Source organism: Bufo gargarizans, chromosome 3 (assembly GCF_014858855.1).
Source record: "Bufo gargarizans isolate SCDJY-AF-19 chromosome 3, ASM1485885v1, whole genome shotgun sequence".
NCBI lineage: Eukaryota > Metazoa > Chordata > Amphibia > Anura > Bufonidae > Bufo > Bufo gargarizans.
Genome location: NC_058082.1, coordinates 110,285,909 through 110,307,702, shown reverse-complemented (window position 1 = coordinate 110,307,702; position 21,794 = coordinate 110,285,909). Strand labels below are relative to the sequence as shown.

At 42.4% G+C, this 21,794-nt stretch overlaps 1 protein-coding gene across 2 annotated transcripts in view; it reads right to left on the bottom strand.

The window, feature by feature from the left end:
- Nucleotides 1–1,231: 1,231 nt before the first annotated feature.
- The window catches only part of B4GALNT1 (beta-1,4-N-acetyl-galactosaminyltransferase 1), a 199,932-nt gene continuing 179,369 nt past the window's right edge, over nt 1,232–21,794 (bottom strand). For both annotated transcript variants that reach the window (XM_044286578.1, XM_044286579.1), the window contains exons 9-11: nt 11,559–11,699; nt 7,369–7,606; nt 1,232–2,729 (exon numbers count right to left, since the gene is read on the bottom strand). In XM_044286578.1, the coding sequence (XP_044142513.1) occupies nt 2,518–2,729; nt 7,369–7,606; nt 11,559–11,699 (591 nt within the window). In that variant the 3' untranslated portion in view covers nt 1,232–2,517. The remainder of the gene's footprint in view (nt 2,730–7,368; nt 7,607–11,558; nt 11,700–21,794) is intronic.

Here is a 21,794-nt window from a genome sequence, read left to right as displayed (position 1 = left end):
GGAAAGAAACAACGGACGTGTGAATGGACCCTTAGGGCTGTTTCACACGAGCGGATGCCGTGCGTGACATCCGCTCCGTGAAAGACAGCCAAGACCCGATGCAAACTGCAGAGGCACGGAGCATTAACATGACTGATAATGCTCCGTGCCTCTCTGTGATCTCTTTACTAAGAAATCATAGTGAGATAAAGTTGTCACTGTGACTTTGCAGTAAAGAGATCACAGAGAGGCACAGAGCATTATCAGTCATGTTAATGCTCCGTGCCTCTGCAGTCTGCATCGGGTTTTGGCTGTCTTTCACGGAGCGGATGCCACGCACGGCATCCGCTCGTGTGAAACAGCCCTTAGACTAAGAAATCTGGCGGGCAAACATTTATACTGCATTTATTTCCATAAAGTAGCACAGGTGGACGGAGAAACAAAAGATCTGTGCAATAAGTCATAGTAAAGTCACATCTCTGCTGCTGGAGATGCCCTTGAAGTCTTTTCAAATGCACAAATCTTTAAGCTGGGATTGTCTAAGGCTGGCCATACACATCATGTTCAACTGACAGCTATTTCTCCAGCTCCCCCTATACACATGGACGCCCTGCTGAGCCGTGTGCAGGTGTTCTCGATCAGGAGATGGGGATACACTGCTGCCAGGCTCCTCTGGTGGCAGATTATCTCACCTGGAAACAAAAGGATCTGGTCATGTTGAAATCTTACTGCCCGATCCTTCTCACCCTTGACATCTGCCGTCTGGGTAAAGGTGTGAGGCCCCCCCATTCACATTAGATGACCAGCCAATCCCACCAAAAATGCCAGGTTCAGCCAACAGTAACCTAATGTGCATGGCCAGCTTAAAGGGGTTGTGTCACTTCAGCAAATAGCATGAGAGTTGGGGGTTGCAAAGAAGTTGCTGGGAGGCGGCCCCATTTATAAATGTCTAGTGGGGCCTAATCAGTTCTAGTTAGGCCACTGCTTGTGTTAACATTCTCTACATAATAAATGCCACTTGCTGAAGTGACACAACCCCTTTAAGAGCTGTAGGAAACTGCACAATGGATGCCCCATGCTGGAGCCCCTTGAACATCCCTCTTTGCCTTCTCCCATCATCTTGATCTGATAACTGTTTTCTAGGAGTAGACCATAGTGTTTCCCAACCAGTATGCCTCCAGCTGTTGCAAAACTACAACTCCCAGTATGCCTGGACAGACTTTGGCTGTGCGGGCATGCTGGGAGTTGTAGTTTTGCAATAGCTGAAGGCACACTGGTTGGGAAACACTGCTATAGATGACCTATCCTCAGGATATCTCATCAGTATCTGATTGGTGAGTGTACGGGCGCTACAGACTCTTCCTAGGCCAATGACGTCCCTCATTGAGGTCATGGGCTATGTGCAGTTCAGTCCATTCAGGTAAATGGACAGCAATACAAAGTGCAGCTGCTATACATTGTATTCCGCTGTGCTTGGTATGCTGTAACGTGGCCGCGGCACTCACTGGAGAATAAAAGCCTCTAGAAACAGCTGATCGGCAGGGATGCCAGGAGTCGGGCCCCAACTGATCAGATACTGGTGACCTATACTGAGGATAGTATTCAACTCCTGGAAAACTACATTAATTGGATCTAGTCTATTATGCAAGTTTATTCAGGATCTTCAGACATTCAAAGAAATGTCATAGGAGCAGAACTGGACCTTCTCACCATTTCTCATATACACTAGAGCCTTATTCTGGTAGTTCTCTTTCAAACAAATACAAAAACATGAAAAAAGCTAAATCGTAAAATGTCTGAAAGCAAACAGACCCTTTGATAATTCATCAATGCAGATCTCGAAGAGTACAAAGTCATCGCCAGTGTACGCACAATAATTAAGGAACACCATTTTGTAGCTGAAGTGAAGAACGTGCCACCTATATTGAAATGGACAGATTAATAAATGGAGTAAACCAGGCAGTCTCATGCTGGTAGCCAATTACATGCCCATAATAAATGCTTTGTAACGTTAGGCAGTCTTCCGGTGGTGGCAGAGTTGTGCATTGAGCCAATAGATATTCCTTATTCTCTTATAGTCCTCCTCCGTTTATGATTGCCCAGTGAAAGAGCCGCTTCATGGTGTATCTAGCAGAGTGACTCAGTGTGACTATAGAGATATATACATTTTTTTCAGTGCAGTGATAAAATGCTACCGTTATGTGCAATTCTTTTCAGCATTCGAATTAGAATTTTAATTAGCAGCATTTTTACTAACTGTACCTAGTTTTACTAAAACCATCTTCTCGGTTGATTTTGTAAAACAGAGATCCCTTTATTTCCAAGCTATATGTGCAGTGCAACATTTCCTTAAACCCCATACAATTCCTCCTTCTGACTCCATGTCTTGGTCTCTATAAAGTATTTTTTTCCCATTGCGGTACAGGAATCTGATGGTAGAAAAATTCTCCAGAAATATCGCCGATTCTGAATGCAGCCAGTCATCTAGATATTGTACAAACTAAAAAAATCTACCCCAGGTCCTTCCCTACGGACCATTCAGTTCCCAGTCATGCACTTGAAGTGGTTCTTGAAGTAAAAGAGCAGATGTTGAACATTGAATTTGGAAAAGGATTTGGGATAACGAAATTTCGAATATGCTTTGTCACTTTTTGTATTGGACCATGGGAGGTGTATTTTGGAGGCATGGTTAACAACAACGTCATCACAGGAGCCCACATGAAGGGTGCCAAGTCCATCTACGAAGAATTCTATGAAGAGGCCAAGATAAAAAAACAGACGTATAGTAAGTGGAGAAATCAGAACTTGCTGGGGGCAGAATCAGTAATGAAAATCTACGGTACTTCTATCTACTGTATCTACATTAGGGCTGTTTCACACGAGCGAGTCCATTGCGGGAATCACACTCCATGTGCGAGTGTGATCCTCCGCTCTGGACTTGCAGGAGCGCACGGCATTATCATGATTTATAATGCTATGTGTCTCTGCTTGACCTTATTTCTACAGAATCATAGTGACATAAAGCTGTCAGTATAATTCTGTAGAAATAAGATCAAGCAGAGACACATAGCATTATAAATCATGATAATGCCGTGCGCTCCTGCAAGTCCAGAGCGGAGGATCACACTCGCACACGGAGCGCCATTCCCGCAATGGACTCGCTCGTGTGAAACAGCCCTTATTTTCAGTTTATCGGTCTAGGCCCAACTAAGGCTACTTTCACACCGGCGTTTTCGCGGGATCAGCAAAAACACTTCAGTCACGATAATACAACCATCTGTATCAGTTATGAACGGATCCGGTTAATAGCCAAGACGGATCAGTCATGAACACTATTGAAAGTCAATGGGGGACAGATCAGTTTTCTATTGTGTCAGAGAAAACGGATCCATCTTGCTCAGCACCACATTGCGGACAGAAAAACTGTGCTTTCAGAGTTATTCTGTCCGCCATTGGGATGCAACCAAATGGAACGGAATGCATTCTGGTGTATTCAGTTCCCTTCAGTTCAGTTTTGTCCCCATCGACAATGAAAGGGGACAAAACTGAAGCGTCCCCCCCCCCCTTCCCTATTGAGACCCTATGACAGATCTCAATAGTGGAAAGGGAAAGTGAAGCTGTGAAAGAAGCCTAAGGGTATTCCTGTAAAGGCATGCCAGGACCCACATGAGCTATGTCACCTTGCAGTGCACAATTTATATTTTATAATGTGAAGTTGGAATCAAACAATGACAGTAATACAAGATTATACCGCACATGTATACAAGCCCATTAGAGTGAATGTGCAGCTATATATACTTACCCCGCTGGATAACTACTCCCAACATTATCCATGTCTGTCTCAACCCACAAATGGGAACACATAACTGACTCAGGTTCTGCCAGGTGTTTAACTGAGTATTCCCAATTGGTCACGTTTTACTACTTTTTATACCCGTATGCTGCTTTATTCCATTTACTCCTGAGGAAGCTTCTACTGTAGGGGGTCAGCAACCTCTGGCACTCCAGCTGGGGTGAAACTCCAACTCCAACATGCTCCATTCACTTTTATAGGCAAGTATGCATGCTGGGAGTTGTAGTTTTACCACAGCTGGAGTGCCAGAGGTTGCAGATCTTTGTTCTACTGCATGTAGGACAGAGGCACCATGTGCATCACCAACCCTTGGACCTATTCAGTCCACACACTGAAAACTGCACCACAGGTTTTTGCTTTTGTAAATGTAATATATCAAATGTAGTACTGTCCAAGTCCAACATAGAGGACATATATGCTTCTTATAGCATTTTACATTGCACTAGGCCAGGGAAGCCCAACCTGCGGCCCTCCAGATTTTGCAAAAATACAACTCCCAGCATGCCCGGACAGCCTACAGCAGGGCATGATGGGAGTTGTAGTTTTCCAACAGCTGGAGGGCCGCAGGTTGAGCATCCCTGCACTAGGCACTTTATGAAGGCATGTTTTTTTATTGTATTTTTGGTCTGAGTACTTCGCTCATTCAGAAAATTCTTCTAATTTATTGACTGTGTACGATAGGCATATATGTAATATTTTTGCTACTTAAATGATCATTTTTGTGTGCCTACAGTAGGAACACGTGGCAAATTTACCACGTGTACCCATTTTTGAGATTTTAATTATTTCTTCAAAGAGACTTTAGAAACATAACAAGCATGGGAAACCAAATTACTCATGTGATGAAGATGTTTAACTCTCATACAGTGCTTTCTTTCTTTCCTCTTGAAGCTCCGGTCTGTGGACATATTGGAGCTATGGTTTGGGGTAGTATTGCAAAAAAAAAAAGTTAAATTAATCTCACTTTATATATGGCTGCGCATTCTGTTTTTGAGGGACTAGATAATCCAGATACTTTTTACAGGATTAGGGTCCATTTGCACATCCGTGTGCGTTTTGCGGATCCGCAAAACACAGACACCGGCAATGTGCGTTCCGCATTTTGCGGACCGCACATCACCTGCACTTAATAGAAAATGCCTAATCTTGTCCGCAATTGCGGACAAGAATAGGACATGTTCTATTTTTTTCGGGATCGGAATTGCGGACCCGGAAGTGCGGGTCCACATTTTTGGATCCAGGCAGCACATTATGCGGCCCCCATAGAAATGAATGGGTCCGCATCCGTTCTGCAAAATTGCGGACCCATTCATTCTCTATGGGGACTGAATGGATGCAGAGAGCACACTATGTGCACTCCGCATCCGCATTTCCAAAGTGTGCCCCGATCTTCCAGTCCGCAGCTCTTCCGCACTTCCGGGTCCCCAATTCCGATCCCAAAAAAAATAGAACATGTCCTAATCTTGTCCGCAATTGCGAACAAGAATAGGCATTTTTATGGGGGGGTGTGCCGGACGGGTGTATTGCGGATCTGCAATACACCACGGACGTGTGAATGGACCCTTAAAGTGAAGTCGATTTAAGGCTAAAGTGTCACATACAGACGTGGACAAAATTGTTGGTACCCTTTGGTCAATGAAAGAAAAAGTCACAATGGTCACAGAAATAACTTTAATCTGACAAAAGTAATAATAAATTAAAATTCTATAAATGTTAACCAATGAAAGTCAGACATTGTTTTTCAACCATGCTTCAACAGAATTATGTAAAAAAATAAACTCATGAAACAGGCATGGACAAAAATGATGGTACCCCTAGAAAACACAGAACATAATGTGACCAAAGGGACATGTTAATTCAAGGTGTGTCCACTAATTAGCATCACAGGTGTCTACAACCTTGTAATCAGCCATTGGGCCTATATATATGGCTCCAGGTAATCACTGTGTTGTTTGGTGATATGGTGTGTACCACACTCGACATGGACCAGAGGAAGCAAAGGAAAGAGCTGTCTCAAGAGATCAGAAAGAAAATTATAGACAAGCATGTTAAAGGTAAAGGCTATAAGACCATCTCCAAGCAACTAGATGTTCCTGTGAGTACAGTTGCACATATTATTCATAAGTTTAAGATCCATGGGACTGTAGCCAACCTCCCTGGACGTGGCCGCAGGAGGAAAATTGATGACAAATCTAAGAGACGGATAATCCGAATGGTAACAAAAGAGCCTAGAAAGACTTCTAAAGAGATTCAAGGTGAACTTCATGCTCAAGGAACATCAGTGTCAGATCGCACCATCCGTCGTTGTTTGAGCCAAAGTGGACTACATGGGAGACGACCAAGGAGGACACCATTGTTGAAAACGAATCATAAAAAAGCAAGACTGGAATATGCCAAACTACATGTTGACAAGCCACAAAGCTTCTGGGAGAATGTCCTGTGGACAGATGAGACAAAAATCGAAGTTTTTGCCAAGGCACATCAGCTGTATGTTCACAGACGAAAAAATGAAGCATATCAAGAAAAGAACACTGTCCCTACTGTGAAACATGGAGGAGGCTCTGTTATGTTCTGGGGCTGCTTTGCTGCGTCTGGCACAGGGTGTCTTGAATCTGTGCAGGGTACAATGAAATCTCAAGACTATCAAGGAATTCTAGAGAGAAATGTACTAGCCAGTGTCAGAAAGCTTGGTCTCAGTCGCAGGTCATGGGTCTTGCAACAGGACAATGACCCAAAACACACCGCTAAAAACACCCAAGAATGGCTAAGAGGAAAAAATTGGACTATTCTAAAGTGGCCTTCTATGAGCCCTGACCTCAATCCTATTGAGCATCTTTGGAAGGAGCTGAAACATGCAGTCTGGAAAAGGCACCCTTCAAACCGGACACAACTGGAGCAGTTTGCTCATGAGGAGTGGGCCAAAATACCTGCTGAGAGGTGCAGATGTCTCATTGACAGTTACAGGAAGCGTTTGATTGCAGTGATTGCCTCAAAAGGTTGCGCAACAAAATATTAAGTTAGGGGTACCATCATTTTTGTCCATGCCTGTTTCATGAGTTTATTTTTTTACATAATTCTGTTGAAGCATGGTTGAAAAACAATGTCTGACTTTCATTGGTTAACATTTATAGAATTTTAATTTATTATTACTTTTGTCAGATTAAAGTTATTTCTGTGACCATTGTGACTTTTTCTTTCATTGACCAAAGGGTACCAACAATTTTGTCAACGTCTGTACATGACAATTCACTTCATGCCTACCATTCTTGTGTGTGGCTTAGCACATCTGAAAGGCCATAGCAAGTAAAAACACTTTTCAATAAGAACTCATGATCCTAAACAGGCCATGTTCCCACCAAATTCTGGGCACACCGACCTGTGACTGGAGGTCTTTATAGTGTGATCTGAAACAGTCCACCCATCACACAGACAGTGTGCCGAGACCAGCTGTAGGATCCATCATACTGGACAGTAACTACACAGCGGGGGTTGGTTAGCAGTCTATAACTTTTCCATATAAAAACTCCAAAACTTACCTAAATGAGCAATTCTAGATAACCGAGGGTCAAATCCAACTTTTAAAACCTTGTCTGTCCGTGCCAGAAAGAAGTTGACCACGCCATCTGCCACCACACAGTTAGGGAAGCCTTCGATGACATGATGATAACCCTGAATGGTCTTAAGACAGTCGCCTTCCTTGTCTCCAGGGACAACACTGATAGTTTGGCGGAATGTTGTGTAATATCCGGTAATTTCTCTTACAGCACCACCAACCTTGAAAAGTATATAAATATACATGAATTAGAAGATGCAGTACTCATTCTTCAAAACCCTTGCCATACGAGTTACTATTCAACAAATGTGATTTTAATTTTCACTACAATAGAAAGTGACTAAAGAGACAATACTCTCAATTATAAGAAATTATATTATAGAGGGACACAAATTAACCCTCTATTTTTTAAAAGTCATTCACCAAGTCTAGACATTTTTTTCTCGAGCCATAAAGTGATTAAAGGACTAATACCAAAGTACAGTAGATTAAATAAGGGTGGGTTCACATCACGTTTTATGCCTCCGTTTGACGTATACGATAAAAACACAGCACACCTTGTTCTTGTATCCTGAACTTAAAGGGGTTGTCCGGGTTCAGAGCTGAACCCAGACATACCCTTATTTTCACCCCGGCAGCCCCCCTGAGCCTAGCATCGGAGCATCTCATGCTCCGATGCGCTCCAGTGCCCTGCGCTAGATTGTGCAGGGCACGGGCTCTTTTGTTTTCAATAACACACTGCCAGGCGGTAACTTCCGCCCAGCAGTGTGTTCGGTGACGTCACCGGCTCTGAGGGGCGGGCTTTAGCTCTGCCCTAGCCGTTTTACTGGCTAGGGCAGAGCCAAATCCCGCCCATCAGTGCCGGTGACGTCACCGGGGTTCCTGTCAGCCCCATGGAGAGCCCGGTATGTCACCGGAACTCTGAAAAATGCCTTTGCCCTGCGCGATTTAGCGCAGGGCAAAGGAGAGCATCGGAGCATGAACTGCTCCGATGCTCATGTCAGGGGGGCTGCCTGGGTGAAAATGGAGGTATGTCCAGGTTCAGCTCTGAACCTGGACAACCCCTTTAACTGCCTAACTTAGGTCTGAGCTAAGTTATATATACACACTGACACTGCTCCATCTTGTGGAGAAACAAGTGTAGTGCATCCTGACTAGGCCCGTGTAAAGGATATTTGCATATGGAATCACATTATGACATGGAGAATATGACAGGAGATAAAATACAAAATACAGGCATATCACATGACATTAATACATAACTAAAATACGTTTGTGGGGCCCACGGTCACGTGAGTGGGACACTGCATTAGTATGGGCAGCATAAAGGTTGATGACAGGTTCCCTTTAATGTACATGAAAAGGGGATTAACTGGCAGTGAGATATTCTGCAACATTGTCAAAGAACACACTCAGTGTACTGAAATACAATACAGTGGTCCCTAAAGTTACATTACCGTATTTTTCGCCCCCTATAAGACGAGGAGGAAAAAAAATAAAAAATTTTATCAGACACCCAATGTTAAGACCCCTATTCAGACTGGCATGTCAATAAGACCCCCATTCAGATCAGACAAAAACAATAAATCACCTTACCTCTCCTGTTCCAGACGCTGCTACTGTGAGGACCCAACACTCTTCCGGTCCATTCTGCCGCATGCTGTGCCGAGACCTGATGCCACACAGCACGAACTACAGCGCGCCAATGTCCTTATGCTGTGCACGAGTCACAGCACCGCGTTTGACAGACAGACAGAAGACCAGGAAATGGTAAGTATATAGAGCCTGGGTCGCGCTGCATTCACTGCTTTCCAGTCCTCCTGTACTAATCAGCTCATTAGTATTCACCCTATAATATGCACTGACCCCCCCCCTGACTTTGAGGGGAAGGGGGGCAGGAAGTGCATCTTATAGGGTGAAAAATACGGTAATTGGTTCCAGGACAACCATACTTGAGTAATTGGTTCTAAAGCCCCAAAATGCAATCCAATATAAGAGAAAATGATTTAAGAAAAATTAAGCAGATAACTAAGACTGATAGAACAAGTCCTTACATATAACAGTCAGGAATAGCTGCTAACTAGCAAGGAATACAGCCAGAGAAGTGACCTTGATTGGTTGGATCTGACCGAGTCATTGTATGTTGAGTCTAGTTTAAACTTACAATAGTCTTTGCTGACCCATCGTAAGTTAAAAATATTGCATCCTGAAGCCATAGTATCTTGAGGGATCACTGTACAGAAATACACAGAGCTCACCGTAGACTGCTTTTATCCCGGGCTACCACTAGATGTCGCTAAAGCAATATATTTGAATGTGCACTTTCTAACCCTGCTCTTAAATGCCATATGTGAATGGATCAAGGCTAGGGACGAGCAAGTCGGCTTCACATGAAACATCCGAAGAAGTCGTTTGGCATAAAACTTTGTTCTAATACTGTACGGAGCAGGAGCTCCGTACAGTATTAGAATGTATTGGCTCCGATGAGCCGAAATGATTGCTTCACGAAGTCTCGCGAGACTTTACGCAGTAACTTCATAAATTAGTTTGTACTGTAAAAAATAAACATTTCCCAAATTGCTCTGTACAGTATTAGAACAAAGTTTTATGCAACTGTTTCATCCTAAGTCGATTCGCTCATGGCATAAAATCCGAAGACAATCCACATCTCATGAATGTGAATAGGGTTTCAGCAGATGAGGCTTCTTATTTCTGCAGATTTCCCATGGAAAGGCAGATCTGTCGCACACCCAGCAAACAGGTGACCGGGTCAGCTGCCGATTTCTGTTACATGAATACATGTCAGCTTTCATGCCGATGTGTGATCATCCGCTTTCTGGGATATAACACTGATCATTTATCCATGGGATAAGACATTGTGTGAGATCTGTGGGGTACAAACCCATAGAGCCCCTACCAATAAGCAGAAAGTACTTTCCAAAATGATGGACATGTCTTTAACTGTATTAACTATATAACTAAGTCCATGCCACTGTATCCGAAACTGCAGCTTCCCTTTCAAGTGAATTTAGCCAAGTGAGGCAGACACAGGACTGCTCCTACAGTGAAGAACCTGCTGCACTGCGGGGAGTCCCTCATCTACTGCACACACTCATTGTGGATTTCACCCTGTGCAATGCATAGAGTGAAACGGATGAAGAGGATTCCGGTCGACCTGGACGCAAACGGATGGCATTTGACAAATGCATTGAAATACCAGTACCGTCTCTCCAGTATCATCCGGAAAAACTGATCCGGTATATATTTTTTTAATGCATTTTTAAAAGGTCTGCGCATGCGCAGACTGGAAAACTGGATCCGTTATACCAAAACACTTAATGCCAGGATCCGGCACTAATACAGTTCAATGGAAATGAATGCCGGATCCGGCATTCTGGAAAGTGTTCAGGATTTTTGGCCGGAGAGAAAACTGCAGCATGCTGCGGTATTTTCTCCAGCCAAAAAACGTAAGAGGGACTGAACTGATGCATCCTGAACGGAACGCTCTCCATTCAGAATGCATTAGGATAAAATGGGATCAGTTTTTTTCCGGTATAGAGCTCCTGTGATGGAACTCAACACTGGAAACGCTAGTGTGAAAGTACCCTAACCTATGAAGCTGTGCGCTCCCCTGCACACGATCAATGCCGCTCCGGGGACATATGGCCCGCTCACAGACCGTATGTCTCGGAGGGCATATAGTCGTGTGCAAGGGCCCCAAGTGTGTATAGAGAGATAGCGGTCAGTCACCGATGACCCCTTCCTGCTGTACTGATAGCACTTCACAGGGCTGCAGATGCAAAAATTACAAGTTATACTGAATCTTATCCCACAAAACTAGATCTCAATCTACTCAGCTTCTCCTGCTCTATAACCTGGTGCTTTCAGATTGCATTACATTTTTTGGTGACAGGTTCTCTAACACATCACAGGCCTAACCCCAAGGCTAGGGCTACACTGCGACTGATTGATTTTAATTACTGAACTACAGCTACAGTCCAAGTGACTGCAATTAACAGAAAATTTGTTAAAATCAATCACGCTACAAAAAGTTGCAGTGAAGTCCAGGCTTAACTCATTATGGGCATGTTCCTGCATGTATCACCCCCTCCATTATTGCCGCCAACTGAATACTCAATCAACTACAAAGCACTTTGTAACAGGCGTACTCACCAGATCCAAGCTCGTCTTCTCTAAGACGTCCACTAGTTTTTCAATCTTTGTTTGAGGACAAAAGAGGAAATCATCATCGACCCATAACACATATTTTGTGGTTACTTGGGAGACGGCCAGGTTTCTACCAGCAAACCACCCCTAGAAAAGAAGACATGACAAACGTTATATAGGATTATGGGAACAGTGACTTGGCTGAGGTATCGAGATTAAGAGAGTTACATCAGTAAAGCCCCATATACACAAACTATCGTCAGATGTGTGCTTAGGCTAGCTTCACATTCACGGAACAGCTCTCCGGCAGACTGTTAGGCTAGGGCTACACGGCATTGCGTCGCAAGAGTACAACTACACTGCCACATGTGTCCCGCGACATTTTTTGTAACGATAGTCAATAGTGTCACACTGACATGCTGCAAAGTGACAGTCGCACAGAAATCCAACTTGGATGGCTTTTTTGTGACTGTCGTGTCACAGTGTGACACCATTGACCATCATTAAAAAAAAAGTTGCACGACTTTACTGCAACACATCGCCATGTAGCCCTAGCCTTAAGGCAGAGAACAGGATGCCGAAGTTCTCCGGATCCGGCATTGGTGGATGTTACCGGAATGCCCAATGACTACAATTTTCTCTGGCGAGATCTAGCTGCTACCCGGCAAATATGGTGCACATTTGTGTGTCTGCTGGAGAGGACAGCCGCACATGTGAACAAAGCTTTAGTTTTCTCTTGTATCCTAGCAGATCTGTCAAGTCTTCCTTTGTACCCCATATTTAGCAGCGGGACAAAGTTTTTTCTTTTGATTAAGCATTTTTATGTAAAAAGATTCTTAACCGTTTCCAGACCGGGCCATTTGCTCCTTCCTGACCAGGCCTAATTTTGCTAATCTGACATGCGTCACTTTATGTGGTAATAACTTTGGAATGCTTTTACTTATCCAGGCCGTTCTGAGATGGTTTTTCTCGTGACATTTTACTTCATGTAGATGGATACATTTGAGTCAATATGTGCTACCTTTATTTTATTTTTTAAATCCAGAACTTTCAGAAAATTCAGAAAAATTCACTATTTTCTAAATTTTATCTCTCTGCTTTTAAGGCAGATAGTGATACCTAATAAAATACTTCATTAACATTCACCACGAGTTTAAAATTGCATAACCAAAATTAGTAAAAAAAAAAGTATTTTTTAGGACATTAGAAGGTTTAGAATTTACAAGCAATTTTGGAAATTTAGGAACATTTCCAAAATCAACTTTTAAGGATCAGTTCAGTTCTTAAGTCACTTTGAGGAGCTCACAACAGAAACTACACCCCTCAAACTACTTAAATCTACAAATGTTGTTAACCCTTTAAATATTCCACAGGAAGAAAAGCAAAATTTCAAAATTTTTTTTGCAGATTTTCAATTTTTATCCATTCCCTTAAGGCCTCATGCACACGACCGTTGTGTGCATCCGTTCTGTAATTTTTCACAGTTTAGCGGAGGTCCCATTCATTTCTATGTAGCTGTGAAAAAAAAACTAGTAGTCCTCCGTTTTTTTCTCCGCATCCGTGATTCCAGTCCGTCAAAAAATATAACCGGTCCTATTCTTGTCAGTGGAAAACGCAGGACAGACCCATTCAAGTCAATGGGTCCGTCAAAAAAAACGGATGCACAACTGGTATGTCATCCGTGTCCGCGTCCATTTTTTTCTACAAGACCTTGGTGCATAAAATTACACTTTTCATTAACCTTCCTTTTTTTTCCCCTCTCAGACCAAAAAATAAAGGAAGACACAAGGAAACACAACTGAAGCAAAATCGGACACGGACCACTGAAGCAAAATCACTGACAGTGAAAAAACACTGTGTGCATGAGGCCTAACACATCAAGGGTGAACAACAAAAAACCTGAATATTTTTTACCCTGATCTGCAGTTTCTATGGTTACACAGCAGTGCTCAGAAGGCAAGGCACGCCATATGGTTTTTGAAGGGCAGATTTTGCTGGAATGGTCTTTAGGTGCTGTGTTGCATTTGAAAAGACCCGAGGTGCCCCCACAGTGGAAAACCCAAAAAGTGACATTTTGAAAACTACACCACCTATGGAATTTTTAAGGGGTGTAGTGAGCACTTGACCCAACAGACATTTCACAATTTATAATCCTTGGCTGCGAAAATGAAAAATATATATATATTTTTTTAAGAAAGCAAAAAAGCCCTAACTTTCTATTCACACAGGATAACAGCAGAATATCACCCCACAATTTCCTACCCATTTTTTCCTAAATACATTAACACCCCAATTGTGTTCGTAAACCTGCTGTTTGGGGATATGCCAGGGCTCAAAAGGGAAGGAGCGGCATACAGATTTTCTAGCATGGTTTTTAAGAGCAAAACTATTTTATGTTGACCGAGCTGGGTGATGGCTTATTTTTTGAAGGACAAACTAATTTTTATCGGCACGATTTTGGGGAACAATTGGTTTTCAGACTGTATTTTATCAAATTTTTTGGAAGGTGAGGTAAAAAAAAAAGCAAGCATCTTTTTAACACCATTCAACTGATAGGGTTGATCATGTAATATTTTTATAGAGCCAGTCGTTAAGGATGCAGCGATACCAAATATGTCTTAAAGTTTACACAATAAGAGCATTTTTAGAAAAGAAATCATGTTTTTATGTCACCATTTTCTTGAAGCCATATATATATTTTTTTTACTTTTTCTGTCTATGGTCTCGTGTGAGGACTCTTTTTGCGGGAAGAGGCAACGTTTTTATTGCTACCATTTTGGGATCCATACAACTTTTTGATCAATTGATATTATGTTTTTTGGATGGTGAGGTGACAAACTGTTTTGGCATCATTTTTGTTTTGTTTTTTAAACAATATTTACCCAATAAGTTAGATCATGTGATATTTTTATAGACAACATGCACTGCTATTTATCATCTCTTTAGAACCATCAAATGAAGTCACAATTCTTAACAGGTCCCCTTGCATCTACATGTTATGCAACTTTTGACACTTTTACAATGCATACCTGTATAACTTAGTCACAGGTTTTCCCTTGTACCCATTACAGCTCACCTACAAGATTTTTCACATCCTGCCCAACGTACATGACTCCCCAAGAAAGGTGAGATGTAATGGACGTTTCCCCACCATTAGACAGCTATGTGATCAGCCTGTGAACACAGGGAATTTTACCCTCCTTAGCGATGTACTATCCCTTGTGGTACCCCTGCTACACATATGCAACATAACGTTAACTAAATAACTTGATACATGGCACAGCGCTACCAGCGCTGTACATGTGTAAACATGGCGCCCACTCGCACATGCAGCGGGCGTCATGGCCAGCAGGTCTCAGCTGTTTCAAACAGCAGAGACCAGCGGCTAATTATTGCGATCGGCATTATTAAAAAAGGGTTTAGATGCTGTGATCAAGAGACCACGGCATCTAATGCGTCAAACCCAGGAGCTTGCGCTTCTGGGCATCCTACCGATGTAGTTGCTTTGAGTCTCGCTGACTAGACTCACAGCATTCATGCTGCAATCCTTATATTGGCCACCAGATGGCAAGCCAACATAAAAAATGAACAATAGACAGTAATATTCATTTTAAAAATACATGATTGTTGAAAATGAAAAAAAAAATAAAGATTTTATAGGCTGATATATAAGCTTTGAAATCATAATTTTTTTTTTAGTTATATATAAAAAAATATAAAAAAAAAGTTTAAAAATCACCCCCCTTTCCGTATAATAAAAAAACAACCAAAAATATAAACATCATGGGTATCAGTGTGACCGAAAACGCCCAAACTATTAAAATCAAAAAATATTTTTCCAATAGGGCGAATGGCGTAATGGAAAAAAAGGTCAAAATGGCAATTTTTTTCATTGCTTCTCTGACTAACTCCAAAATGATATCAATAAAAAAAAATTTTACACTATTTAGACATAAAAACACCTATACATATGTGGTATCGTAATCATACTGAACCAGAGAATGAAGGGCATGGGTCAGTTTTACCGCAAATAAAATGCAGTGGGAACAAAACCCGTATAACAGTGGAGGAATTGCATATTTTTTTCCAATTTCACCCCATTTGGAATTTTTTTTACCGCTTCCCACTACATTGTATGCCATAATGAATGATGGTATTAGAAAGTACAACTTGTCCCGCAAAAAATAAGCCCTCATACAGCTATGTAAAAGGAAATATAAAAAGTTTATGTCTCAAGGAAGATGGGGGAAGGAAAAAAAAAAAAAATATATATATATATATATATATATATATATATATATATATATATATATATATATATATATATATATATAAAAATAAAAACTACGGTATCCTAAGGGTTAAAAGATATAGCAACAGTGACATAATAATCCAACAGCTTAACTAGGCACCATGGTCACTGCAACAAGGTCAATGGTAACCTACAGCAACAGTGCTTAACGAAAATGATACTTGTAAGAGGGTTAAAACAAAGTGCACCCCCTATTATAAGAAACGTGCTATGGCTGCACAGGAAAAGCATAGCTTTCTGCTTAAAGGTCGTAGTTATGAATAAAAAATAAACATTTATTATGTTTTAAAAGATAGAGAAGAATTGTAGTATCCATTGGAAAAGTCCTGCAGTAACAACAAGATACACTAGGTGGTGCCAGAAACTCACAAGTTTACGGACCTATAACAGAAAAGTAGGATTGCAATGCAAGGAATGGTGTCCACATTTTAGATAAATTAACATATTAAGCTGCAGTTAGTGCACAATTAGACTACTAGCACACAATGTGGATTACGTGTGGATTATTGTGCTGCAAATCCACAGCATATTTCGACCTGTGGTATGGATTTTGAAATTTGTAGCATGTCAGTGTGGATTTTCATGATGATTTTATTCTTTGGTATGCAAATGGTGAAGTCTGGAGCAACTCAGTGACACAATCTGTATGTAACATACAGTAAACATGCTGCGTTTTTTTGGTTGTGGAGTTTATTGCCGATTTGACACAGATCTGAACTTTTGGGTGAAATCCGAGGAAAATTTACAAGCTGCTAATTTTAAATCTGCACCATTTATACTACACTTTCCATAATACAGGAAAGAAAAAAAGAAAAGAAAAATCAGATTCAAAACAGAGACCAGCACTACCTGTAAATACGACCTTGGCGTCATAGTTTCTGACAGATAAATGATCCATCATGGATCGTTTACACGATCCATGATGGATCATTTATCTGTCACAACTGGTTTATTAGTGAGGATTTCACAGGGTACAAGTTTTAAAATGACCAACGGAGGCTGAACGACATTAGGTTTTTGAGGGTATCTAGTTCTACAGCTATCTAAGACTATGTTGACATCCACGTTGGGCCGATTATGAACAAAGGACAATGCTATAAAAGACATTTAGTACAAAATGTTTCCACCGTAACCAGCTCTATGTACCAGCAGCTTCTCACTCCATGTGGGCTGGGCATGACGTGGTGAGAGAACTCCAGCCACAGACAAAACTGTAATCCAGCAGAGCCACAAATCTAAAACCACAGTCTACTGGTGTCAAGGTTCAAAACGTTGACGTGTTTCAGGCTACACAGAAATAAAAACTTCCCATTTTATAAATGAGGCTGTGCTGGATTACCAGACTGGTCATACAACTGACCTCAACAGCAGTCGATGGACCCCATTAAATTATAGTAGAGTCCGTCAGGGTTCCAAAATTTTAGGTTGATTCAGACAGGTGATGTAAAACTTGTCCATGTTGTTTTAACTACCCAGCATTTCCTAGCAGCCATCTGTGAAAATTGCTGCAGACCGCATTTGTGTGTGGCATAGGAAAAAAGCTGGATCCGGCACCAAAAACCATGCAAGTCAATGTTGCCAGAGCCAGGTTTTTCGGACACAAAGAAAAACGTATCCGGTGGCCAATGACGTACAATGGTTTTAGTGCCAAAGCTTACTACATAGATACAGTACTAGAATAAAGCTTACTACAGTGCTTTGCAAAAAGTATTTACCTCCACCTCCCCCTCCCCCCTTGACACTTTTTTTGGATTTTGGTGCCTTACAACCTGGAATGAACATGGATTGAGGATCATTTAATGTATAGAACATGCCCACAACTTTAAAAATAAATAAAAAAATCTTCATTGTGAAGCAAACAACAAATAGGACAAAATAACAGAAAAAGTAAATGTGCATAACTATTCACCCCCTAAAGACAATACTTTGTAGAGCCACCTTTTGCAGCAATCACAGCTTCAAGTCGCTTTGGATAAGTCTCTATGAGCTTGCCACATCTTACCACTGGGATTTTGCCCATTGCTCCTTGCAGAACTGCTCCAGCTCCTTCAAGTTGGATGGTTTGCGCTTGTGAACAGCATCTTTAAGTCTGACCACAGATTTTCTATTGGATTGAGATCTGGGCTTTGGCTTTCCCATGTTTACCCTTAAACCACTCAAGTGTTGCTGTAGCAGTGTTTGGGGGTCATCGTCCTGCTGGAAGATGAACCTCCGTCCTAGCCTCAAATCACGCACAGAGTGGTACAAGTTTTGCTCAAGAATATCCCTGTATTTAGCACCATCTATCTGTCCCTCACTGACCAGTTTCCCAGTCCCGGCTCATGAAAAACATCCCAACAGCATGATGCTACCACCGCCATGTTTCATTGTGGGGATGGTGTTCTTTGGGTGATGTGATGTCTTGGGCCAGACTTCGGCCATCAAAGAAAACCCTATAAGTTCGATTTCAGTCTTATTAGACCAGAGCACCTTCCTCCATACATTTTGGGAGTCTCCCACATGCCTTTTCGCAAACTCGCAACGTGCCTTTTTGTTTTTAGCTGAAAGTAATGGCTTTCTTCTGGCCACTCTGCAATAAAGCCCAACTCTATGGAGCGTATGGCTTATTGTCGTCCTATGTACAGATACTCCAGTCTCTGCTGTGGAACTCCGCAGCTCCTCCAGGGTTACCTTAGGTTTCTGTCCGGTCCATGAGTTTTGGTGGTCGGCCATCTCTTGGCAGGTTTGCTGTTGTGCCATGTTCTTTCCATTTGGTTATGATAGATTTGATGGTGCTTCTGGGGATCATCAAAGATTTGGAGAGATATATATATATATATATATATATATATATATATTTTTTTTTTATATATAACCTAACCCTGACAACATTGTCCCATACTTGTTTGGAGAGTTCCTTCGCCTTTGTGGCAGTGTTTGGTTAGTGATGCCTCTTGCTTAGGTGTTGCAGCCTCTGGGTCCTTTCAAAAAAGGTGTGTATATATAATGACAAATCATGTGACACTTGAATTGCACACAGGTGGACATCATTCAACTAATTATGCTTTTTATGGGCTTCCGAACATACGCACAGTACAATTTTCTGTTTTCCATTTCTAAACAATAGTTTTATTTATATATTTTTCTCATTTTACTTCACCAACTTTTGGTGTTCTGAGCCATCACAAAATTCAGATTAACAAAACATTGAATTTAAGTCTGTAATGTAACAAAATATGAAAAAAAAAAGTCAAGGGGGTGAATACTTTTGCAAGGCACCTTACATAGATACAGTACCAGAACAAAGCTTACTACATAGAGACAGTAATGTCCAGAGTCAAACTTGGGCCACCAGAGGATCCTCTTGTGGGCCCAAGTTCTGACAAACTGACAAAGGCCCTGTTTTACTCTGGGTCCATTATTAAGGTCCCCTATACCCAGAGGTTGGGCCCAAGGGACTTCAGTCCAACACTGGTAAATGTTCATTTGGTTTAAATTCAGAGGCAGAAAAAAAAAAAAAGATGCTGATCTGCCTCTCCGGGCCAGCCTCAGCACCCGGCACACCCGGGCAAGTGTCGGGCCCACTGCGCCCACTCACTCGTTCAGCTATGTGGTCTTCATTGAAGTGCATATTCTGGATTCTAGGGAAGCTTACCCCCAGCAATGCAGACAATTTTTTGCAGAGAGCACTGCTGGGGTGGGAACAGGGTAGATGGAGTTTCTTACTGGGATAAAAGGACCTTCCTGATGTAATCTGTTCATGTGACCAGTGGGAGAGGAGCAGAGAGCTGTGTTCCTGTAGGAAGAGTGTGGCGAGGCCTAGCTATGCGTGTCCGTCCCAGAGTGTGTTGTGTGTGCGTGTGTGTCTGTCCGTCCCAGAGTGTGTGTGTGTGTGTGTGTCTCCCCAAGGTATTGCTTAGACTCCATACCACAGTTTAGCCAGTGCTTAATGGGTTACATTTTAGACCACCTTCTGGTACATGTTGATAATTCCCTTTTAAACCCCAGTCCATGCCCCTTCAGTACTGGGAATCAGTGGGAGTCATATTAGAAAGTAACAAAGGGTTGGAGCATAGCTAAATGTGTATAATCCTAAAGAGATACCATTTAAAACTTAACTTTTATTAATATCAATTAAATCCCTAAGTATGCATTATATACACCAAACGCTGCGCCAATGGTGAACAGGAACTAGGGATGTGGGAAGACTAGTGCTGGGTCTCTAACAACTAATCTTACCCTACCCTAGATGTACCTTCGGGTGGCAATGTACTATCCACAGAGACATAACTAAAGGTGGAATTCCCTTTTAATGCCCCCTTAAGGTGGCCCCACACACATTAGATAGAAGTTGGTTGACGATCTCACCATCGCACAGGTGTGTGTGTGTGTGTGTGTGTGTGTGTGTGTATGTATGTATGTATGTGTATGTATGTGTATGTGTATGTATGTGTATGTATGTATGTATGTGTATGTATGTGTATGTATCTCTGTCCCCATGTAGCTCTCTGTCCCAGTGTGTGTGTGTGTGTGTGTGTGTGTGTGTGTATGTGTGTCTCACCATCACCATGCCCACAGTGTTCCTATGTCTTGACGCAGCTGCATCAGGACGTTCTGTGCGGGGCAAGAAGAGGATTATGAAAGATAAGGCAGCGCCGCCAGCATGGATTCTGTGGAAGAGCCACAGAGAGGCACACTAAGGACGTAGGCAACACTACCACATTATGAGAACTAGTGTTTTCTGTGGTTTTACATAGGACCAGGGCCGTCTTCAATAAGGGGCAGATGCCCCAGGCCCAGTTGCTCCTGGGGGGCCCAAGGCAGCTGCCTCTTGAGCCCTGCTAGCCACTGCCCCGGGTGTCAGGCTGTCAGCTACACAGGGGGTGCTGCCATGCCTGCCGACACTCCAGGTAGCGTACTTAAGAGCTGTTATTCTCTAGGACCTTAGATGACATCACCATGTGACCAGTAACCTAGCAATATTACTGGATACATGACTGAGGTCTTCAAGGTCCTACCAGGAGTGTTACTGTAGAAGTTTGCCTTAACTGTGGAGCTTTTTTTGTGAAGATTACATCAGAAAAAGGTGACAGGGGCTGTTATGCTAATATACTGAAAACTACTATATAGTGGGGTGCTGTATACTGTGGGGGCCTGTATACTGCTGTACTGTATAGTGTGGGGGGCTGTATACTGTATACTGTGGGTGCTGTATATTGTGGAGTGGTATACTGCTGTGTTGTATACTGTGGGTGCTGTATATTGTGGAGTGCTATACTGCTGTACTGTACAGTGTGGGGCTGTATACTGTGGGTGCTATACTGCTGTACTGTGGGGGTCTGTATACAGTGGGTGCTGTATATTGTGGAGTGCTATACTGCTGTACTGTATACTATGGGGGGCTGTATACTGTGGGTGCTGTATATTGTGGAGTGCTATACTGCTGTACTGTATAGTCTGGGGGGCTGTATAGTGTGTGGTGCTGTATACGGTGAGGTGCTATACTGCTCTACTGTATACTGTGAGGTGTTGTATACTGTGGGCTGCTATACTGCTCTACTATATAATGTGGTGTACTGTATAGTGTGGGGTGCTATACTGCATACTGTGTGGTGCTGTATACTATAGGGTGCTATACTGCATACTGTGGGTTGCTGTATACTATAGGGTGCTATACTGCATAATGTGGGGTGCTGGGGTGCACTGTAACACTAGGGTGAGCCGAGCCCTGGTCTCCTTCCTGCAGAGCGGTGCCCACTTCCAGCCTGAGCCCAGCTGCCCAGAGCACTGATCCTGAGCCGCTGGGGTCTTCAGAACTGGAAGTATTTACAGTCATTCACTGGACTCTACCAGATGTGTGGATTTTTGGTGTGTGTTGTGGTGGAGGGCGTGATTGCCTGCTAAGGTGTGGGAAGGCGGGATCCAGGGGGCCCAAATAAATTTTTGGCCAG